Source organism: Alternaria atra, assembly GCF_907166805.1.
Source record: "Alternaria atra isolate CS162 genome assembly, contig: 30, whole genome shotgun sequence".
Taxonomy (NCBI): Eukaryota; Fungi; Ascomycota; class Dothideomycetes; order Pleosporales; family Pleosporaceae; genus Alternaria; species Alternaria atra.
The window spans coordinates 937991-960969 of NW_025091329.1; the positions used below are offsets into that span (position 1 = coordinate 937991).

The 22979-nt window shown below is 51.2% G+C and overlaps 9 protein-coding genes across 9 annotated transcripts; 4 read left to right on the forward strand and 5 right to left on the reverse strand.

The window, feature by feature from the left end:
• Window positions 1–504: 504 nt before the first annotated feature.
• On the forward strand, window positions 505–4148 carry ALTATR162_LOCUS9710 (uncharacterized protein; the record flags this gene model as incomplete). Its single annotated transcript, XM_043317344.1, has 5 exons — window positions 505–578; window positions 638–825; window positions 874–3764; window positions 3814–4048; window positions 4099–4148. 5 exons carry the CDS (start codon window positions 505–507, stop codon window positions 4146–4148), a joined length of 3438 nt encoding a protein of 1145 aa, XP_043173279.1.
• Window positions 4149–5246: 1098 nt separating this feature from the next.
• ALTATR162_LOCUS9711 (uncharacterized protein) lies at window positions 5247–6698 on the forward strand (the record flags this gene model as incomplete). The annotated part of the gene is made up of 3 exons (XM_043317345.1): window positions 5247–5851; window positions 5903–6229; window positions 6296–6698. The coding sequence occupies 3 exons, from the start codon at window positions 5247–5249 to the stop codon at window positions 6696–6698; spliced, it is 1335 nt and encodes a 444-aa protein (XP_043173280.1).
• Window positions 6699–7163: 465 nt separating this feature from the next.
• On the reverse strand, window positions 7164–8267 carry ALTATR162_LOCUS9712 (uncharacterized protein; the record flags this gene model as incomplete). The annotated part of the gene is made up of 3 exons (XM_043317346.1): window positions 7164–7531; window positions 7597–8074; window positions 8130–8267. 3 exons carry the CDS (start codon window positions 8265–8267, stop codon window positions 7164–7166), a joined length of 984 nt encoding a protein of 327 aa, XP_043173281.1.
• Window positions 8268–8704: 437 nt separating this feature from the next.
• On the forward strand, window positions 8705–9918 carry ALTATR162_LOCUS9713 (uncharacterized protein; the record flags this gene model as incomplete). The annotated part of the gene is made up of 2 exons (XM_043317347.1): window positions 8705–8928; window positions 9000–9918. 2 exons carry the CDS (start codon window positions 8705–8707, stop codon window positions 9916–9918), a joined length of 1143 nt encoding a protein of 380 aa, XP_043173282.1.
• A 198-nt stretch (window positions 9919–10116) lies between these two features.
• On the reverse strand, window positions 10117–11046 carry ALTATR162_LOCUS9714 (uncharacterized protein; the record flags this gene model as incomplete). Its single annotated transcript, XM_043317348.1, has 1 exon — window positions 10117–11046. The coding sequence occupies one exon, from the start codon at window positions 11044–11046 to the stop codon at window positions 10117–10119; it is 930 nt and encodes a 309-aa protein (XP_043173283.1).
• A 2060-nt stretch (window positions 11047–13106) lies between these two features.
• ALTATR162_LOCUS9715 (uncharacterized protein) lies at window positions 13107–13978 on the reverse strand (the record flags this gene model as incomplete). The annotated part of the gene is made up of 2 exons (XM_043317349.1): window positions 13107–13717; window positions 13786–13978. The coding sequence occupies 2 exons, from the start codon at window positions 13976–13978 to the stop codon at window positions 13107–13109; spliced, it is 804 nt and encodes a 267-aa protein (XP_043173284.1).
• Window positions 13979–14347: 369 nt separating this feature from the next.
• On the reverse strand, window positions 14348–15256 carry ALTATR162_LOCUS9716 (uncharacterized protein; the record flags this gene model as incomplete). Its single annotated transcript, XM_043317350.1, has 1 exon — window positions 14348–15256. One exon carries the CDS (start codon window positions 15254–15256, stop codon window positions 14348–14350), a length of 909 nt encoding a protein of 302 aa, XP_043173285.1.
• A 726-nt stretch (window positions 15257–15982) lies between these two features.
• ALTATR162_LOCUS9717 (uncharacterized protein) lies at window positions 15983–17236 on the reverse strand (the record flags this gene model as incomplete). Its single annotated transcript, XM_043317351.1, has 4 exons — window positions 15983–16418; window positions 16468–16589; window positions 16640–17011; window positions 17069–17236. The coding sequence occupies 4 exons, from the start codon at window positions 17234–17236 to the stop codon at window positions 15983–15985; spliced, it is 1098 nt and encodes a 365-aa protein (XP_043173286.1).
• A 2111-nt stretch (window positions 17237–19347) lies between these two features.
• ALTATR162_LOCUS9718 (uncharacterized protein) lies at window positions 19348–22972 on the forward strand (the record flags this gene model as incomplete). Its single annotated transcript, XM_043317352.1, has 4 exons — window positions 19348–19522; window positions 19946–19985; window positions 20039–20365; window positions 22798–22972. 4 exons carry the CDS (start codon window positions 19348–19350, stop codon window positions 22970–22972), a joined length of 717 nt encoding a protein of 238 aa, XP_043173287.1.
• Window positions 22973–22979: the final 7 nt, after the last annotated feature.

Consider the following 22979-nt stretch of genomic DNA (forward strand, 5'->3'; position numbering starts at 1 on the left):
AGTAGCCGTGGACCCTAGATACGCGCCTGTACAACCACGTGTCTCGTGAAAAGAAAAGAAAAAAGAAAAAGGCATTCTTGTAAGATGGTGAGTGCGGAAGCCGTTTATGTTGGTGAATCAGGCGGGAGGTGCTGGTGCGGAGATGTAGCCCTGGCCACCTGCCGGGCTGCGCGTACTGTAGTTAACAGGGGTTGCCGTCGCTTCGCGTTTCAGGTCTCGACGCTCTCATCAGTCGCCTTCACCCATTCTCCCTCCAGGGCTGCCAGCTTAAGCTTTTGGGTGCTAGGCGCATTGCAACGGTACATGTTCCTGAAGCGTCCATTTGCCTCGACGCACAGCGCTGCCCCAATGGCCGGTTATCCGCCTCTGATACTCGACGGATCCCTGATTTGATTACATGACCCCTACTTCGCTTTGGCCTCCTGGAACCACGCTCGTTGATCGCACCCGCGACGACAACACCGTCTCCTTGCAGACGACACGCACGGCTTTGAGAGTCCCATCATGTCGCTGAACGGCCTGGACAATGTCGAGGTAACACAGGCGTACCAGGGTGCCCTCGCCGAGGCTGGCGGTTGGTAAGACGTGCCCTATTTCTTCTTCCATCGCGGACCACGTGCTAATGTTTGGGGTATAGGTTCCTGCTCAGATACACATCAAGGGATGCTGTCCAAGTCCTGACGCGGGGAACTGGCGGTGCCGGAGAGGCGCGCGCTGCTGTCGCCCAATACGAGGAAAAATCGCCACTGTACGGTCTCCTGCTGTACCGTCGGCGCAAGGTCCTGGTCAAATACGTGCCTGAGGGGACATCGCGACTACTGCAGGGTAAGTTCGAGCGTCCATCCCACCACCGTCACAACTAACTCTCCGTAGCCCGCGTCAGTGTCCACTTCATCAACATCACCGAGAAGTTTGCGCCCCACGACATCGTCTTGTCTATTTCCACACCTGAAGAACTTAGCGATGCCGCCCTTACTGCCGCCTGCACTCTGCACACCGCCGCCCCCTCGAGCTCCTCTTCTAGTGGATCGTCGCGACAGCAGAAACTCAGCTGGATACAAGAGGCTGCCGAGGAAGGAAACCAGCCCGATGCAGATGGCCACGCTGCACGACCGGGTACAGCCAAGTCCAACATCCCCACTATCCTGGAGCCATCTAGGAGCAGCGAAGACGAGCCGACCAGGAGCGGATCTGTAACATCGCAAGCAGAGTCAGTCCCCTTGATGCTGGAAGAGAAGGCTGTCGAGCACAAGCTGTCACCACAGATTTCCCATGTCACCATGGAGACAGTAACGGAAGGGCCCACCACACCCGATGATACTGATTTGTCGGACCTCCAGGATACACTCAAAAGCTACGATTCGCTCTTCGAAAACGGACCAGAACCACGAAGCTCATCACAGACCACAAGGCCAAACTACGACGAGCTTTACCAGCACTACTATGCGCAGTACACCAAGCCCAAGGTCAAGTTGGGACCACGACCGCGACCATCGCTTGAAGGCCGAAGACCATCCACCTCCGGCAGCGCACCGTCAGATTTGGCAAGACCGGTTTCGTCGCTTCCTGCAGGTTTGCGCTCTGCAACACGAAAGACGGCTGACAAGAAAGAGTCCAAGACAAACTCCTCTAGCACACTTCCCGCGATTGCTATTCCTCCACAACACGAGGTTCCTCCGATGCCTGAAATGCCACAATCTCCCGCCTCGTCCATGTATTCATCGAGAGCCCCAGCCAGCACCAAATCCATGCCTGTATCTGCATACCGGAGTCACCTTAGATCTGGAGGAACGACGCAGGAAAGGACAAGACTCATGAAGGCTCTCGAGATGCGCAAGAAACAACAGCAGGCCCAACAGCTAAAGAGAGAGAAGAGTGCGGAAGATGCTGCCTTGGAGCCAGAAGTACAGGCTGAGGGCACCGAAGCTGTTACTGAGGCTGGAGACGAAACCCCGACAGATGCTACTGTCACCGCAACCGAATCCGAGGAGAGCACTTCCACTGCACAACCTGAAGACGAGTCCGACGCCGACAAGGAGACACTGCTTGGCGACGATCTGTCCTCACAACGTCTGAGCAGCTCTGGTCTGGCTTTTGCAGATCACAACCAGAACGAGACAGATGACTTGAACTCCACTGCTTCAGTTTCATCACCTATATCCGCCCAAACTCACGGTTCTTCTGGCGCACCTTCAACCAGGCCATCGTCTATCTCAGAAGACGAAGCCGGCATGGAAGACTCGCAAAAGGTTGAAGAAACTGATGAATCACACAGCCCGGGTTCCTTGGATGAAGAGCAATCAGTCGACAGCGCACCGACTGTGGTGCCTGAGAGCACGACCCCTGTACCATATGCAGAAGCTCAGCCTGAGCTTACACAAGCTCCAGTGATTACCGAAAGAGCGCCGTCATTCGATGATGATAGCAGTAACAGGGATACCCTGCGGCCAAGCGAGAATGATGTTCCATCACAGCGACGCTCCAACCGGGAGTCTACTATTTACATGCCTTCAGGTGAGACGTTTGAACAAGATGAAGGCCAGGTAAAGAAGCGGAACAGGGAATCCATGCTGATGCCCTCATCCCAGCACCAAAGTTGGTATGAGACCAAGGGAAAGCGGCGTGCAGTGTTGGATCCTCTCCAAGTCAGCGCAGACAATTCCGAGACCGAGTACCTTTCGGACGACTCTTTCATGGAAGAACTCCAAAGTGCCACAGTACACCAAGCTAAGCCTATGTCGGTGTCCAAATCGCCGATTACGCCATTCTTCCCACGGAAATCCTCTGCGACAGACCTGTCAACACCTCCCAGATCAGCCTCTTCGAACTACCACGGTATCAGCCGTTTGTCACCCGGAGAGAGTACTCGTAAGGTTTCAGGCGGATGGCCTCCCGCGCCAAAATCCGACACAAGCGCGCGTACGAAGATCAACGTTTCCTCTGGCATTTCGCAAAGGATCAAAGCACTCGCAGACAAGACTAACAAGGAATCGGCTTCACAAGTAAGTCTTGCTAGCTCTGCTTTGAGCACAAAAAGCTCCACCCTCGCCCAGCGTAAATCTTCATTCTTTGCGACAACACCTCTTGAGACCTCGCCCAATGGGAGGTCTAGCACGCGTCTTGGAAGCCCTGCGTTTTTGACTTCATCTGCTTCAACGACGCCTGACAAGAAGAAACAGTCGGCCCCGGTTAAGTCGACGGTATACAACGTACAGCGAGGAGCTGAAAAGCCAGAGTCCGTGCAAGTTACTGCTCGCATCGTTCGGGATGAGCGGAGTATGAAGCCGACACTTGCGATGCCAACTGAGGGCACGCCACTGGATCTTCATCAAAGTCCGCTTATCATCGACCACCAAAAGGCAACCATCACTCCCAAGAGCCCTACTCGTGGAAGACCCGAGCCCGCGTCTCCCCCACCTTCTTCGTCACATTCGCGCGAGCCTAGCAACGCGCCCTCGCGTGCATCGTCGGAGAGCACCTGGAGGAACTTTGGTCGCCGCATGAGCGAGTCCAAGTCGGTACATAGCCATGATGGCGAAGATAAGAAGGACGACAAGAAGGACAAGAAAGACAAGAAGGATTCTCGCACCAGCAAGATGTTCAAGCGCATGTCTTCTTCCATGGCTGCTATGCCTTGGAAGAACTCGAGTAGCAATTTGGCACTTCCAGAGAACGACATGCGTTCTACTTCCTTGGCATCGCTACGGGAGCCACCGCCACCTGTGCATGTTGGTGATTTAAATATTCAGTTCCCGGACACTCTGGTGAGTCTCTAATAGACATGCATGTTGAACACGGCCTAACTCGATGCAGCTTTGGAAACGACGATGGGTCGAAATTGATGCCTTGGGCAACCTCGTCCTCAGTCCTTCGAAGCACAATGAGAAGGGCATCGTCAAGCGCTTCCACCTCAGCGACTTCCGCACGCCATACCCACCTGACCAAGATCGACAAGAACTTCCTAACAGTGTAGTCCTTGACTTCATGGACGGGCGAACCTTGCAGTGCGCATGCGAGACGTACATGGCGCAAGCTCAGGTTCTGCAGAGTAGGTGTTGGTCCTCTACATATCTGCGTCAGCTGCTAACTGTGATTTAGTTCTTCGGGAAGCGCATGATGCCTGGCTTGCGTACAACCAAGCGCTGTGATTTGTCGCTGCCACCTCAACCTCAATCCTCAGCCTCCACGGCACAACACTCTCCTTTCCCTCTCTCGAGTTTTCTTTGTTACGACGTACGACTACAGCATCAGGCATCACCTTTCCCTTGTTGTGTTGGATACAAAATGGTTCTAAACTGGGGTTGTATCTCTCTCTTTGCATCCTTTCGACTACTACATCTTCTCTAGTTTGCCCATTTCCCTTGCATACCCGTCATATTTGGGGAGACCATCTGGCAGGCTTGAAGCTCCTTCTTCTTCCTCTTCTTCATGTAACACACATCTTTGATCTGTATAATAACTAATGCTGCACCGGAGGCAGCTCTGTTCTGCTGTTTCTGGACTGCGGATGGATTGCAATGAAAGACGGACTACAGGATATAGAGATGAGTTCCGCAATCGGACTACGTGCCCTGTTATATTTTGCTTTTGCTAGGTGGCGCGCATTCCCGATGCAGGTGAACCAGAGGGGTGCATTAATTCTCCGGCTCAAAAGAAGGATAACGTGGCAGCGTTTGTGATTGATTTACCCAAAGTGTTGGGCAAAAAGGCTGGCGTCGGATCCCGCCCTGAGCTGTGCTCTGTCTGTATGAGGGTCCTGCCAACTAAACAAAGTTAGCAGCTTTGATGTACAGGGCTAAGCGACGCCTGCCGTCATACATGCATTCCCATGCATTCGACATGTGCATTTGATCGAGAGCTCGGTATGATAGTGATGCGCTGCAAAAAGGGCCTTGGGGCCGCAATCATGCCTCTAGCTACCCGAGCGTCGTCCTCAACCTCCCTCTTAGCTCCACGTCATCAGCAGCGACGACGAGAGAACGCGCCCCGAGGACTCCGCATCTGGGCATCCAAGAGCAACTGACACCTTGCTGCGCCGGTTTTCCGCCCCGTCCTCGCAGCGCATCCTGCAGCCTCGAAGTAATCGCTGCGAGGGTAACCCTATCTGTTCACAGCACCCGTCATTGCATTGTCACGAGCCTCGGTGCTGTGTACCTGTCAGGCAGGTCAACCAAGAAAGAGGAGGGCTGCGCAGTGGTGTGCCTGTGCTATAAACACTGTCCGGCACCTCCGCGCTTCCCTCCATCATGCCGGCCACGTCCCCAAACCACCCTTTCGCCTCGCCCAACGCTATCCCACCCCGCACAAGCTCCACGGGCATGCTCAACTTGAACGCGAACACCGCCGCCAAGCAACCTTCCAGAAGCAGCGTCCTGCGTCCCCTGAGCGAGATTGATTGGCTGGGCCAGAGCAAGAAAAGCAAGACGAGCCACTCTGCGGACCCTTTGAATGCGCCTTTCCAACAACAGTCGTTACAACATCCTCGACCCCCAACCTTGGCCTCGCAGTTGAATTCGCCTCCCCGCATCGAGCACACCGACATGGATTCGCCCATGAACAATACTCAAGCCGGCGCGAACTTCGAAGTCAGCACAAACTACCCCATGCCACTCTCTCCACCATCAGAACACGTCAAGGACATAGGCGAAGAGCTGATATACGGCAACGGGGTCGCGTGGACAGAGGCGAAAGAGCGCATATTACTGGGGCCCTACGACTACCTGTATGGACACCCCGGCAAGGATATACGGAGTCAATGCATTGCCGCCTTTAACCTGTGGTTGAAGGTACCATCAGAAAGACTTGAAATTATTACCAAAGTAGTGGGCATGCTGCATACCGCGAGTCTACTGTAGGCATACACACCTCGCATTCTCCCTCTCTCAACTAACGACCCCCCCAGCGTCGACGACGTAGAAGACTCCTCTCTCCTCCGCCGCGGTATCCCGGTCGCTCACTCCATCTTCGGTACCCCGCAAACGATCAACTCGGCAAACTACGTCTACTTCCGCGCTCTTTCCCTTCTCCTCTCCATGAACAACCCCAAGCTCATCGAGATATTCACCGAGGAGCTCTTGAACCTGCACCGCGGACAGGGTATGGACCTATACTGGAGGGACAGCTTGACATGTCCAAGTGAGGCAGACTACCTAGAGATGGTAGGGAATAAGACAGGCGGACTATTCAGATTAGCCATCAAGCTCATGCAAGCCGAGTCGAAAACAGACATGTATGTTGTCCTCACTTCCTCTCCCTTGTCCACCCCATCTTCACCCCAACTGACTCACATTCGCAGCGACTGCACTCCCCTCGTTTCAACAATAGGCCTACTGTTCCAAATCCTAGACGACCACCTAAACCTCTCGCCCACATCCGGCTACACAACCCTCAAAGGTCTCTGCGAAGACCTCACAGAGGGCAAATTCAGCTTCCCCGTCATCCACGCCATAAGAGCCGATCCAAGCAACCAGATTCTCATCAACATCCTCAAGCAAAAAACTACGGATGAGGAGGTTAAAAGGTATGCGCTGAGGTATATGGAGAGCAAAGGGAGCTTCGAATATAGCAAGGGTGTTATTGGGGAGCTGAGGAGTAAGACGGATGACCATGTCAGGAATATTGAGAGGGAGTTGGGGCAGGATGGCAAAGAAGGGGCCGAGGCGTTACGGGTTATGTTGGCGAGGTTGGTGTTGAAGTGAGACGAAGATACGAGACCGCGTTGCGCTTTGCGTCTTCACACTTGTTTGCATATAATGCGGGCATGGCTATGCTTTACGAAGCTTACGTTTCACGATTTCTGTGCATGTCTGGTTATGGATGGCTTAATACCTAATGTACGTACTTGGCACTACGTCTTGCACATATGCTGCTGCTGCTGCTGCTGCTGGGAAAGGACGTTTTCTAGTTTAGTCCACACTGTGGAGTGAATATAATCTAATTCTCCGTGCCTTGCCGCATTGTCCAAAAACCTTGACTCCGACTAGAATTATCGCATAGTAATTATCTGGGCAGCAACGTCAAGAAAGCAAACGCATATTCAACGACCAATTCTGAACAGAACCCACCAAGCTTAACGCCGTCTCCCCCTCTGAATGCCCGTCATCGCTCGTGGTTTTTGTGAAGTCATTAGGCCTGCTCTGCCATCACCTCTCCTCATATACCCACTACTCATCCACAACGACTTTCTTGGTGACTTTGCTCTTCTTCACCGCCGGCGCCATGACCCGTTTCTGTTGCGCGCCGAGAGACTTCCTCAACGCTGTCCTGAATTCCTCGAGCTTCTCCTCATTAGGCACATCTGTCTGAGACGCAAAGCCGGAGCGATAACGAAAGTTGTCGAAATGATAATCGTCAAGCTGTATGATATCGACGACAGCATCGATTTTGCCCTTTGCCAATCCTACGGCCTCCATCCACGGGAATGCATCGCGGTAGAGTTGTTCAGCTCCATACTTGGATGCGCGATACCAACCGATTCGCGTGTCGAAGTGGAATGCGGTGATATTCGTAGCCCAGACTAGTGCGGCGAAACCTACAAGTTGTAGATACAAAATCAGTATATATCTCATATGCAGTTCATGCAGGGGAGTCACTAACAGGAGTGGTTGTATGCTTTTGTTGCGCGGCCATAAAGCCAGCCTCGAAGGCGAAGCGTCTTGAGGTGTTTGGCGCCTCTGGGGCCAAGGTTGATCATGAAGTTGTACAAGGCGAAGCTATCGGTAAAGATGAATTCGTTCTTGCCGTACAGAGTGTCGACAGCCTCTTGGTGGATCTGCTTGCTCACAGCAAGGAGCGACGGGCCAAGAGGGGCTGGTTTTTCGTGTTGGCTTCGGATGCTATCATTTATAAGAAATGAGTCTGAATAATCTCTGTCTTGTGATATGTCTGCCTCGCACTTGGCTGATACGCGTTCGACTGTACGGCGCTTGTGCTTGAATGTGCCGACGAGATTGATGCCAGAAGGATCTGTAAGAGCATACTCGTAGACCATGTTCCTAATTTCCGCTGGAAGTTCCATGAAAGGGAAGACCTTGCGCTTGGGAAGTGGTCTGGAGCTTGCCTTGACCGTCCGCTTCTATTGAGAGCTGGTCAGTCTTGGTACTTCCAATGCCCACAGAGGTGCATCGAACCTTTGCCTGTGGGCTGTCGAATTCCGATTCCGAGTCTGAAAATTCCAGTTCGTCGAGATGGTATGTGACCTGGGTGCGCTTGCGCTTCGAGTAGCGTCCAGAGGCAAAGGTCTCTTCTGGGACGTTGATGTCGGTCATTGCTGATTGCTGGAAGTCAATTGCACTTCGTTCAGTTTTACGAGGTATCGAGAAGAAGTGAAACGCGTCTGAAGTTGATGAGACACGAAAAAACGCGTGCATAGGCTTCTTTAATAGAATTGAGCGACGTATGTCGCGCGGTCAGGTGCTGCACGCTTTGGGATTAGTCTAGGCAACGATGTGGCGATGCCAGGGATTAGCAAGGCATCAATTCGACGGCGTTGACATCAGCAACAGATACTAAGCGCAGTTTGTCGAGATCTCATCAAAGTCACACGCGCTTGAAGCTATTGCAATGTGCAAAGCAGCGTGGAGTTGAGTAGGAGGGAAACTGCGGGTTGAGGATGGTCCAAGGTTGCGTCACCGCGCTTAGTCACTATACCCCCCACTAACCGAAATGAGAGGCAGACAAATTAACGCACATCATCTTCAGCAACATGTCTTCGATACGGTCCCTTACGTCTTTCAAGCTCGACTTGCCTCCTAGCTGTATCGAGTTCTTCCCGCTGAATCCACAGTATGCGATAGTCGGCACCTACAACCTCGAAAAGCCCAATGAGGAAGAATCCGCGGGCAGTGCTCCGCACGATGGAAAAGTGAGCGCCAAAAATCAGCAGCGTAATGGCAGTCTGATATTGGTACAAGTTGATGGTGATATCGTGTATGTGAGATAATTTACAAACTTGATGTAGCAGTTGGGACGTAGCCAAACTCGATACTGACATCGTGCAGTAACATCATCCAAACCCTATCTACGCCATCAGCTATTTTGGACATCCATTTCTTGACGCACGTTACTAGCTCTAATTTTGGCGTTGCGACATCGACCGGAGCTTTCGCGATCTACGAGCTCCAATCATGGCAGCGGGACCCCAAGATTGCCCATATTAAGACCATCCAGTACTTTCCAGAGGATGTACTCATCACCGCGTTTACCTGGCATCCAGAGTCCTTCATGGTCGGTATGACACTATCAAATGGGCAGGTATGTCTCGGTGTAATCGACACGGAAGAAGAGTCCGATGCGCCTACGAAGATGGAGGTCGCTTCGCATGATCTGGAAGCCTGGACTCTGGCGTTCCTCCCGGATGGCTCAGGCCTGCTGTCGGGCGGAGATGACAGCGCACTCCGTTTTGCTGAGCTTTCAGATGGCTCTGGAGGAAGCGTACCTTGGATGGATGGGAAGATACACGGTGCCGGCGTCACTGCTATTCTCCCAGTGCACCTTGACAGCGAAGGTGGCTTGATTATCACTGGCAGCTATGATGATCATATCCGGCTTCTTCACGTACCTATCTCAGGTCGTCGCCAGGTTCTAGCGGAAGCCAACCTTGGTGGTGGCGTATGGCGACTGAAGCTCTTGGATCGAAACCCCAAGCTGCCAGCGCACCATGGTGTTGAGAAATGGAGGTCAGAACCACCGCCAGAGGCTATCCTACTGCTTGTCAGTTGCATGCATGCTGGTACCAGGATCGTAAGGTTCACCAAGAGCGGTTCCAAGGATTGGCAGATTGAAGTACTGGCCAAGTTTGAGGAGCATGAAAGCATGAACTATGGCAGTGACTCTCAGCCAGAGCTCAATAGTCAAGGTCAACGTACCTTCATATCTACGAGCTTCTATGATCGGCTGTTGTGTCTTTGGAGATATTAGTTGTCTGGAGCAGGTAGTTAAACTCCAAGGACGTGTATCTATATCAAACATCATATGTGAAGCATGCTGACTACGTTTGGGGATGATATGTTTATTAATTAGCAATGAACAAGCAGAAGGAAATCCCCAGAACGACATCTGATCAGCATAGCCCTCACAAACACGAAACCTATGCCCGAAGGCCCTCGCTTTCAAAACTCAGCTCTGCCTCCAACATTGAGCGGGCGCGTAGCCGGGATACGAAGCGTTATCCGTCTGGGCGGGGGTGTCCACAGGGTTGTTGAAATCAACCAAGAGTTGGAAGCCGTCGGGGAGGTTGCCGGCAGAGTTGTCGTCACCAAAGGAGAGGTCGGCGCCGTCGTTGAGGCTAGGGACAGCGACGTCGTTGCCAAACGTGACATCAATGCCGTCACCAAGGTTGCTGATAGGGTTGTCATAGCCAGTCGAGTAATCCATGCCGTCGTACTCGAAATGGGAAGGGGGGAATATGTCCCCAGCGGTATCAAGCTGCTGTCCAGGGACGACAGCAAGGACGGTGGCGGCACCTGGAGACGGACTTGGGGTCGGAAAGTAATTCCGAGCAGGGTGCGTTTGGGTGTCTCCATTTGGTGACACGGAGAAATATTCTTGAGACGGATCAAACTGGTCTATCGAAACCGCTTCCCATACGGTCTCCTTCATGGCGTTTGTGGAGATGATTATCGGCTTACGCTGGTATATCTCCATATCCCCATCTGTCCCTACACAGTTAAAGCTAACCGCCATTGGCTCCACCAAAACGTATTGGAACTCATCGAAGCCATATTGGCTCTCCTCGTGGAACCACGTTCCGGGGAATCCAAGCACCAAAGCGGGCATCCAAAGGTAGCCAGGTTCCAATGCCTGCTGGGAAGCAGGGAAATCCTGACGCATGAAATCGTCACCAGCCTTGACGATTTGCATGAAATCTCCGCGAAAGCTGCGGTAAACCCCAAAGGGAGGCCGGCGCAAAGGCCAAGAGTTGATGAGGTTTTCGTATGCCTCCGCCCTTTTTTCACCATTTACTTTGTCCTGTTGTGCAACCATGGCTTGGTCATGGTTCCTCTCTCCCGGGCGACTGTACTTGTTCTTGGCGTATTTGGCAGGCATTCTAATGGCTGTTAGGATGTGCTTGATTTTTGTAAGTAGCTTGGTATATCTTACTTGACAGCGGGATGTAAAGTACTTGGCTTTACTCTTATGTTGGTGATAGTAGTATTGGTTGTGGTGGCTGTTGTAGTTGTTGCTGGTGGTGGTACTTCTAAAGAGGCTCCAATATCAGACTTGATGTGTGTTGAGCAAGGCTGATATCTACTAAAGGAAAGAAAAGAGACTAGGAGGCAGGAAAGTGTTTCGTTTTATATTATGAGAGCCATCGCAGAACTTCCCAACAGCCCATGAGTCTTCAAAGAATGCTGGCACCAGGACTAGGGATGCACTGGGTCTACGATACGATGAACCATTCCACGATCATGGCCACCAAGCTACCACCATCCAGAACGGTAAGAATACGCCTCCAAACACCACGTTTTTGGATCAACCTGGATACTGAAGACTGGCTCGATAACGGAGCCGTACACTTCAACGAGTAGCGAAATGCCTCATCATGCCTGAGGCCTGGAGGTCGTTGGGAGATCCTTAGGTCATGATTGCTCCACAGTTGTTCGTGGAAACCACTTACACTACGCAACCCGCACCACAGACTGCTAGTGGGAGTACCGCGAAGGCCTCTAGACTGGTCTATTGATATTCGTTGTGCACCGTATCTGAGCGAGCATCATGTAGCCACAACGAGATGACGGTATATCACGATAGCTGTTGCGTAAGCAATAAGACCACTGGCTCGGTCTGCTGCTAAAGTCATAGCAGAATAGTCATCAAGAGCAGGATTGGAAGAGCAAGTTGATTACGCAGCGGCAGTATCACGCAGTTATTAGATGCTCATACTTCGCGGAAGATTGTTCCGAAGCCCATGGAGAGGCTTCAATCGCACAAAGCCTTCACAGGACCTAGAATTTGTAGCGAGGGGGGCCTCGCTGTGTAGAGGCGGCCTACCGGCTACCGTACTTGCGCTCTCGTAATCGATCGAGACAAGCGAGCTGACATTGTCTTCAGACCATTGGAAGACCATGTCCATACTTGTCCCGATCAATCACACACCCAACTGCCGCATCTGACTCCCAACAGAGTATACCGAATGCGATACTATTATTTTGCCTTGTCTCGGGATCATCAGCGCTGCGTCTTTCGCATTATCAAACTCGAATCCAGAAGTCTTATTTAGAACTTCTGAACGGGCAATGCACCAGACATCATGGGAACTATAACAGTATGTCACAACAAGGCTGCGTACTACCGGACGTCACCCGGACATGGTTGGCAATCAGAAGGACGTTACAGGCTGCGGGTCAGCTGGCGCGAACCAGAAGTGCAACACGTTCGGCTCAGGAACGGGTACCACATAAGATGAAGGGGATGGTCTATAATAGCCCCCACAGGGAACAACGATTGAGGACCAAGAAGCACAGAGTACGTGAGTCAATGGTCTGGGACTATGGCTCTGTGTGGGGGTACGGTGGTTCTCTCCGGATGGGTGGGGGTGGCGCTAGAGATGGGCAGAAAGAGAGGGAAGGTATGCGAAGTGCGGGTGTGTCGAAATTATCAAGGCTAGCTTGTGGGAGATCGCTTGAGATGGGAACTCTGAAGTTTCAACAACGTCGTCACAGTGAATGGCCAGAGGGTTGTTCTCTTGATCGCACCCTTTGATACTTTGCAGTGTCGCGTCGAGCTTGTAGCTGGCAGAGCTTCGCAGAGTTCACTTGCTACTTTTTCGTTCTCATTGTGTTATGCAATGCGACAATCAGGTTCGTTCCTCGCAGTCAGATTTGAAGCAAGGTATATGCGTGCTTTTGTGTTACACAAAGCCCGCAGACTGCAGTCCCACATCAAGAACTCTAAGCGAATGCCTTTTGTTGTGAGCCAGAGGATGATTCATCTATTCAGGTACCTATATCAAACAACCATCCACACGCCAAAATGCACCGTTGATGATATCAGCCACGCCAAACGCTATACTAAGATGCAGAAGATCAAAACTAAATGGGTATCGTAACAAATGACACGGAAGAACAACGACGACAATAACGATGACAACAAACCTTTGCATCTCATCACCTCCTAACCGGCGGTGACAGCAACGCGCTACCAGCAGCTGCCTCTTTCCTCATATCTTCCTTTTCTCCTAGCAACGCTTTGACTCTCTCCACCCTGCTTACGGCCTTCTCCAACCGATCCAGTCTACCCATCTTCTCCCTATCCCTACGTTCTAAAGTCTCAACCCTTTCTTCCAGCTTAGCTCTTGCTCGTCTCTCTTCTGCAACCATTTCATTCGCTTGGCTGAACAATTGCACACTAAGTTCTTCGATCTCCGAGTCTACTGTCTGAACGCGTGCTTCTGCCTTGGCGCGTAGGGCACGCTCGCGCTCTAGCTCGTTGAGTAGGGTGTAGTCGATTGGCGGAGCGCTGGAAGCGTCTTTCGGTGGCGGAGGCGGAGGCATAGACCCCGTATTCGCAGGCGATGGAAAGCGGTTTGTAATGAAGGAGAAGCGAGAGGCCTTTGTGGAGCTTGAAGTTGTGGGACGTGGGGGATCGACGTCGACGGAGGGGCGAGAAGTCGCGTTGACGATATCGGATTGTGAGGTTTGGGTACGGGGGAGTTTAGGGGCGCTTTGTGTCGCTTGGAGACTGCGTATTTGGTCTTCGTAGTCGGCGCATCTGTCGACTGTGGGTTGTTAGTCCTGTGTCGGCCCCCAGTGTGGTGTGACGCTTGGCGCACAATGGGGAGCGTACCAGCTGCTGTTGCCTTCTCCTTCAGGCGCTCCATTTGCGCCTCCAGCTCCTCTATCCTTTGCTTCGCGTCTTGGAGCTCGGCCATATCTATACTACTGCCACACGACGGACAGCTTGGCGTGTGCGCATCGTTTGGGACGTGTTTCGTGGGTAGTGGAGGCGCTGGCGGCGATACTTCGATTGTCGCTGCCATGACGTCGATTTAGTGGGTTTCGAGGTCGCGATAGCAATGTTTCGATATCTCAGTTGACAGCTCTGCGTAGTTTGAGAAGAATAAAAGGAGATTGTGGGGTTTGTGTCGTGGTGGTGAATGATGGCGCTTGCTGCGTTTCAGCAGTCAAGTGATGATCTAGATCCCTGCGTTGGCCTCGGGAAGGTCATGCAGGGCACGCGCGCGATACTATTTCTGGACCGACTAGTAGCTGACACCTGCGCTGATCACTTTGCTTTTGGTCTGGTTCATGGAGATTAACGTCATTCCGATGAGGCCCTAAACGTATGCCTTCTGGTCCTAAGTCATGTGCCCACTATATACATCTCTCGGCGGACAATAGCGTGCAAGCTACGTAAATGCAGCCTGGTTCTCTTTGACCCAGTCTTCGAACTTTGTCGGCTCGCGCTCTGTGTACTTTCTCAAGTTCTCCACGCCCTTGTCATAAATCTCCGCATAACTGTCGTGTCCCGAATTGCTCTCTCTCATGCCCCGCACCAGTGTGTCGAGTACCGGCTTAGGCATATACCCATACTTCTGGGAAAACCTTTCTTCGCCAATCTCTTTGATCTTGATTTCCTTCCCCAATACCTTGCTAAGAACAGCATAGCCTTCATGTTGCGTCATAAGCTTCGGACCACACAAGTAGATCGACTGTCCCGCTTCTTTCTGTAAACGTGGCTCTGTAAGGAGTGTGCCACACACCGTGCCTATGTCTGAGGGAGCGAGGTAGTCGTACACTACGTTGGGATAGAGGACCTCGACTCCGCCTTTCTTGATGTCCTCGACGTTCCAAAATATGTTGCTGTTGAACCATGCAGGTCGCACAGCCACGTATGGGACGCCCGTTTCTCTCAATGCGCCTTCGGCCGCTGCATGGAAAGCGGCGATATTATCCTTCTTGTTGGCCTCCGAGGTTAGAGGGTCTTGGACCTTGAACGATGATAAGAGCACAATGTACATTATACCGGCCTCCTTCAGCGCTTCGAAGCTACTCCGCATGGCATCCTTAGTCTCATATATGACGTACACGAAGGCTGTCTTTGCGCCAGAGGTCTTGACGGCCTGTTTGATCGTCTCAGGCTTGGCTAAATCAGCTTGAATCCGGACGTAGCTATTCCCATCTTCTTGAATCCCTTTAAGTTCCTTCTTTGTGTTTCGCATAGCGAGATAAACTTTGCTACCGCGCTTGTGTGCTTCAATGGCAGCAGCGCTGCCCACCCCTCCAGTTGGTCCGAAAACGAGAACAGGAGAAGTCATGGTAGGTTATGTACGTTGGATTGGAGTGTTTTGACTAAGCTGATATGATTTGAGAACTTGTCCCATTTCCATAGCTGACATCGAGTTACTTTATGTAGCCTTGGAGGTATACCGTTAGGCGTGCCGTCTCGGCGCCCACGGCTCCCGACAGCATGCTGTGCGGTATTTCGGTGACTCGGTATACCAATGTCGACCACAACACGCTTCTGTAACCAGTCATGTGCATGATGAATGAGGGAATAATGAATATTTCTATACGTAGTCGGCGTTCTAATATTCTGGGCCGCGTGATGCGGGCAGAGATAGAAATATCAAAACACCGATGTCAATATCAATGACGTCACTAACGTAGACATATCCTGAATCGTGCGCAGCTTTCGAGTGTCGTAAAGTAAGGCATTAAGTCTGCTAAAGTTTGATCTTTAAAGGCACAAGTTTCATTCCCGAGAAAGCTCCTGATACGTAAGAAGGCATTCGCGTTGGAGATTGCGATTCTCGTAGTAGCTGCTTGGGAGAAACATGGGCGCCAGCGACATACGCGCTTACAGTTTTTACTACATAGCTCAAGGAAATATCATACGTGAGATTCTTCACCGTTCTCGGCATTGTGAGTGCTGCAACAACATGCGATGGTAGGATAAGAGCCCGATTAGTATGCACAGAGGGCTACGCTGTCATTTGGGCGCCCAGATCAACTCTGCAATGCTGCCTAGCTCCATATCTGCTTCATTTGTAGTCAAATATTCGATCCGGTTCCTGTATAGTATCTCTGTCCTCACTTTTCACCTCATGAACCACTGTCTTTGTGATCTCGCCCTTGCCGTGCTCTCCCAATATCCGGCGCTCACTATCTCCGTCGTCTTCTGCATCTCCTTTGCGAGTTTTCCGACGATTTGTTTTACTACCTATGGTGACATCGTAAAGCGGTATCACGCCGCTAGCCGCGCGTGTTCTAGGTTTGCTGTTGAGGAAAGTGGAGGGCATGATACGCCGAAACAGCGAGTCGAACTGTTTTCGTAGTGGCGGTAGGGCGGCAATGAAAATCCCTACGGAGAGTTCGACTCCAGACCAGATCACCAGATCTGTGCTTTCCCATGATGGATCTCTAGTGCTGAGGAGGGCGGGAAGTGTGGAAGCCTTTACGATTGAGCAGGTCGTCACCCTGGCGAAATGTTAGCGTGCTGAAGGAACATCTGGGACGATTGGCATACACTAAACCCAAACAGAAGACCACCCGCAAGCCCCACTGCGTCCGTCGAGGCAGCTGTATCGTAGAGAGATAGAGTATAGGTGCAACCACATACACGATGTCTGTTATGATGTTCGAAGCCGACTGGTTAACATTAGCAGTTGCACTCCGAAAGCCGAGAAACGGATGATCACCTGTGTATATGCTAGCCCCGTAGCCCCTGTCGAAAGGAAACACTTCCCTGGCATCGCCTTGTTCCAATTCGCCTCAAACGGCGTGTAACAGAATACACTCATTATCGGAATGAGTAGATTGAATGTAAATACCATTATGATACTCGCCCACACGAACCCCAAGTATACTCTCGAGAATCTGAGGGCAAGCAGGTAAGCACAAATGGAGAATTTGAGGATTGCGACGCCGACAAGATTGATGATCTGAATAATCCAGAGAAAGTAGCTGTAGTTCAGGAAGTCCCCTGGCGTTATACTGGGATCTTTCATGTGGCGTCCTTGGCCGTATTGGACTATCTTCCAGCGAAAGTACGCCGCAGTTAGGTCCATGGACTAGAAGTGTGATTGTCAGCGCTCTCCCTATAGAATGGATTCCATGCGTCGACTTACGGCAGCGATGAGCAGAAGATAGTCGCATATCAAAAGCTTCCGCTTAGTTCTGGTACCGTACACGATTCTCCAAGAAAGAGTAAAGGTACTTAGTGAAGAGAGTATGTAACTTGGAATCAGAACCTCGAGTCGACGATCTGGCCACTCTTGCTGCTGCGCATCCGTCATTTTGCAAGGTAATCGATGAGGAACATGCGCGGGCGGAGAATCACAAAGTCCAACTTCGATCGCACGACTACTGAGACATATGGTTGATGAAAACACGGCTCATTTGACGCCTGCAAGCGTTCCAAGACGCTGGATAGTTTTCAACCAACCCATTGCAGGGGCAATCGTACTTCAATCACCAACAATCTGACAGCCACCCGTCTCGAACAGGATGCGTCCCGAGGTCGTTCTGTGAGGCCAAGCTTTCAGGAACTTCGGCAACGAAACATGTAGCTTGATTCCTTTAGCCACCCGGTTCACAAGATCGTGTGCCGTGTGGAGCTCGTGGTGAGTGGCTAAACGATATGGTAAGAACGCTATCGTATTTCTCCTTATATCTCGTTAAACTGTGCCGCATGTATAAGCTGGAGGATTCTGCGGTCCAGAAGCTTGATCTGGAGATCTCGTTCCGCAAGATCCGTACAGGATTTATTCCATGCATTCTGAATATCCCTCCCTCAAGTCAGCTTGAAGTAATTGCTGCTAGTGAACATCACAAAACCAACAGCACAAAACCAACATAACATATTGTCTTCGCTTACATGCATGTACTATGGATTATGGCATCTCTTATGTAGGAGAACCATGGCTATGGCTAGAGTGATTGGTGGCATTCCCTGGCTCGCCTGCGGTTGCTGAGGGACAGCTGCCCACTGGTCACTTCAGAAAGTCGTCCAAATGTCATTGTGGCAATCTCATAGATACAAGCGAGATCGTAGTCGAGTTCTTGAAGGTGAATTAAATGACCAGGGTAAAAATCAACCAACGTTGGTGCGGCCCTCGAAGGTCTAAATGCGGTTCGGTTCTTTGAGCTCAGTGGTAAGCAACTCGTGGTCAAGTCAGCCTAGCGATCTGCTTGCTTTCCGCAGTGATCTCTAAGCAAGCACATTCTGTACTCAACTTTCCCGTCTTTCTGTACGTAACATGAATTAAAGATCATGACATCTTGCTGTGCCACCTCCAAGTAATGCTTGCTGCATCGTGCATAAGTGCGAGACGAAGGATCGTGACATCTCAAGTATTGCTGCATTGCGCTAGTTGCGGGTGGGGCTGAGTATTGGACGCAGCAGGCCGGACTAGCGATGGTTCGACTGTCAACCGAACCGTCCCTTCTCTTCGCACTCCGTCGACAGGGGTGGCGAACCCGTTGGTGTGAGCTTACCTAACTTTGCATTACATACTCCAATCTCGAAGTATAACATACGACATGCAGTAATGGCTCGGATTTGCTGAATAGATGGAAAGTATATGACATTGCTTGAAAGACCCGCGGTAAAACACGTGGGTTGATGCGGCGCAACTACGCCGCAATGTGTTTCCGGCATCCTGCACGCTGCGCCGCTCATGCGCAAATTTCGCACAGAAGGAGAAGGAGCAAGTACCTTGCTACTTTTATCCTCCAATGAAGACATGTACGGCGAGTGCGTTCGGACATCCAGCATACTGGTAGTTAGCGTAGGATGAGTACGAAAAAACGGATGCTTCAAAATACTAGCTGTCGTTAATGCTGTCAATTATTTTTTCACGTCTGAACTTTCAATACCAGGTCTCTCGATAAGGCTGTTCTCTCAGATATTAAACCTAAGCTCTTTTCCTGGATGTATGTTACAAGTTGAACAGACTTTGAATGGAGGGATAACGGTGAGATGCAGGGTTAGCGGGACGGCAGCTGGCGTCCCGTCCGCGAGGGAAGGGATTGTGGGATCCGGAAGCCACCCATGTCGGTTAATCTCGCGAACTCATACCCCATCTACCGCGCCTCGCTCATGCCATTGTGCAGAAAAAGCGGCGCGGCTATCGTTCTCTCGCGTGGCCAGAACTTATATTCTGATATCTATGGCCGGAGCTTTAGTACCGACATCTGTAAGGGACGTTACGGCGACTGGTTGATGTATACACACGACTCGTGCATATCCAGGGACCAGAAATGATCTGGGAAGACGGCAGATGCTCGCCATCTTTGCGCTCTCGATTCTCTTAAAAGGCCAAGAGACTCCAGCGAAGATGGCTGCACTCTACTGTCATTTGACTTTGTCTCTCGCTTTTCCTGGTTCCCGGAACGCCTCTTCGCAATGTTTCCACGAACGACTGTAGCAGTCATCGCCTTACTAGGCACCGCCAGTGCTCTACCCAGCGATGTCGCTCCAGTGCACAAACGTGCCGACAAGAACACATACGACTATGTGATTGTCGGTGGTGGTATTACTGGACTTGTGGCTGCAAATCGTCTTTCTGAAGACAAGAAGAGTAAGTCGGTCATTGTATTGAGGTTGCCGAAAGTCCGGCTTAGCGGTTTCCTTCAACATCAGCGACAGCTTCCATTAGCCTCAGTAATGCTAACTTAATCCATAGAGAGCGTTCTCGTCATCGAAGCCGGCCGCGCTGATGACAATATGAACATCCGTTTGCCCTACGCCGCCACTTATCCCATCAACACCACACTCTTTTGGAACTTCGTCGCGGAACCGGAGCCTTTCCTCGCCAACCTTACATATGCTGGTCTTGCAGCGCAGGTGCTTGGTGGTGGTTCTATCGTGAACGGCATGGCGTATGACCGTGGTTCAATTGCCGACTTCGATGCATGGGAGGCGCTGGGAAACAAGGGCTGGGGTTGGAAAGGCATGTACCCTTTCTTCAAGAAGGGCACAACATTTATCCCACCACCCGCAGACGTGGCGGCGGAATTCAACATGTCCTGGGATCCTACGGCGTAAGTTAGCGTATTCTTCTCAATGCTCCACCATCGCTAACATTCACTATCAGTTACGGAAACGGCCCTTTGAAGCTCGGTATCTCGGATTTCCAGTATCCCGATATCAAAGACTACTTTAAAGCCTTCCAAGGTGCAGGCGCAAAAATGCAGCTTGACGGTAACAATGGAGATGCGTACGGCGCGTCCTGGTGGGCTAACACATATAACCCCGAGACTGGCGAAAGATCACACGCTCGTAACTCCTACTACGACCCTGTGTCGGCTCGCTCAAACTTGAAGGTTCTTTTGGAGACGCTTGCCACGGAGCTCGTATTCGACAGTGGTGAGAAACTCACTGCGAAGGGTGTTAAGATTACTTGCAAGAAGACGAACACGACGTCAGTCGTTTATGCGAGGCAGGAAGTCATCCTGGCTGCGGGTACATTTAACACCCCGAAGCTACTCCAGGTCAGCGGTATCGGACCAAAATCTGTTCTTCAGGCTGCCGGTATTCCTGTAAAGCTCGAGAACGACGCTGTTGGTTCGAACTTTCAAGACCACCCGTACATGGGTGTTGTATTCGACATTTCCAACGAGAGCACACCTAATCCGACTTCTCTCGATACCGATCCTGCCTTCAACGCTTCAGCATGGGCAGAGTACCGCGCAAACAAGACAGGACCGTTGACGCAGTCACGAGGCAATGGTTTGGCGTTTATCCCGCTTCCCGAGATCGATCCAAAGAGGTACCGCAGCCTGGCTAAGCAACTGATGGGCCAGAAAGACGATGCATATCTACCTTCTATTTACAAGAACAGCAAGAAGCTGCTGAACGGCGTCCGCGCCCAGCGGAAGATTCTCGCTGGTTTGTACCAGAACCCTGAGGCTGGTATGACGGAATACGCGATCCCATCATCTGGTTCGTTTGAGCTTGTCGCTCTCGAGAAGCCAGTTTCTCGCGGTACCGTTATGATCAACCCAGCTAATCCCCAAGGTCCTCCACTCATCTTGTACAACGCGATGAGCAACCCTCTCGACAAGGCCATTCTCGCATCTTCAGTGCGCTGGATCCGACAGGTCTGGGCCCGTCCAGAGCTTGCAAAATTTTCGCCCGTGGAGCTCGCGCCGGGTGCCCAGTACACAAGTGACGAAGACATCATTAATGTTTCGGTCCAGTCACAAGCCATTACACCGTCGCTCGCACATCCTTCTTGCAGCTGTCCTATGATGCCAGAAAAGATAGGTGGATGTGTGTCTGATAAGCTTCTCTTCTACGGCGTCAACAACTTGTCCATTATTGATGCCTCCATCATGCCTCTCATCCCCTCTCAGCACATTCAGTCAACCATGTATGCTATCGGCGAGAAGGCCGCGAGCATCATTAAGAGCCGCAGCTAAAGAGAACTTTATACTGTTGATGTAAATAGATTGTAGTCTAAAAGATATAGTCATCCGTTGAACTCTCCACATATAGACCTCCGGCCAATGTGACGTTTGCGACTGCCCGTTCTAGACAAGCAACGGTAATGCCATCTACTTGCACGCATGAAAAGGGAGTTAAAGCCAAAGTGAGTCGCGGTCATGCGCAGTGTGTTACGACGTTGTCGATGAAGCTCACAGTTGGGAGGCTGGGCCGGATGTAGAGAAGGCGCGTCACGCAAATATGCTAGTCTAGCGTAAACCACATTTGACTGTCGATCGTGCCTCATGACGCCATACTCGACATTGGTATATTTTGAGATGTGTTCTATCTTCAGACAATGAGCGTTCACATGTGACAGCTTGTTACTCGCGAAAAGAATTTTTGACGCGGCAGGATGCTTTCCATACACAAGCTTGCAGTACCAGCACCCGCTCTCTACACAAGTGCCATTCTTGGAATATATTCTCAAGCGCTTTCATCTCTACCTCGTCTTTGTTTTCATTGGCTTGTTAGAATTTTGTTCTTTTCTCCCCCTTCTCCTAGTACATCGTACTAAAGAAGTTGCCTCGCAAGATCCGTCCGCAATGGAGTTCGAGACCGTAGCGCCAAGCATGAAGAATGCTCTTCTGATGTAGCCCATCAGAGCACTGTCGTTACTCCCCTCTGTTCATCGTTCCGCTTCCATCTCCGGTCTCATCAGTCTCTGTAGCACGTTTCTTCCTAGCTCGTGCCTTCTCGTTTACTCCTCTCGCTAGCTTGGAGATGCGCATGCCCAGATGCCTAGTTCCTGCACCTGGACCTGATTCGTGTGGTTATCATATATGGCCCACTGGTAGATCTGTTATACTTTATCCAAATTGTTGTATGTCGTGATCAATTTCGCTACTATATACAGTTGACTGGTCGTATCTGCGAGCAACTCGTTCTCTCAGTCTTCATCCTTACCACAGACAGGCCACTCACAAGTTCCGAAATACAAACGATACTTTCAAAAACCGGTACTTCAGGATGACAGGCGTCACAAAGACGATAAACCCAGGCTACTTTATACACCCGTCCATAGCTCCCCGAAGAGCCGCCGCGAGGTTCAGTCACAATTCGGCGAGTGCGACGGAGAAAGAATACTGTCGGCTTCGATACCACCTCGGCATACAGTGCGGTATCTCGGTGACTCGGTGTACCAATGTCGACCAGAACAAGACCATGTGACCAGTCATTTGTGTGGAATACCAGCAGATAGTGAAAAATAGGTTTGTCTTTAATCTGCGTTCTGAGACCTCTGAGTCGCTGTTTGCAGAAAAATATAGAAAGAGAAAGATATTGATGTCCATGTCCATGTCCATGACGTCAGGATTATAGACATAGTCTAGACCGCGTGCTACCCCTGATCCCCTGACTGACGTGAAGACTGCCCACATTACGATGCACCTTCTTCCTGCCATCTCTGAAGAGACTGTTCCTTGTTTGCGAGGGTAGTAGACCTACCCTCATACTAACAGGACAATTTACGAACATTAGTAACGAGTTGATCGTAGCGTATGTGGTGTACCAGCAAGATGGCCAGTTTCTTCTTACTACATAGAGTTAAG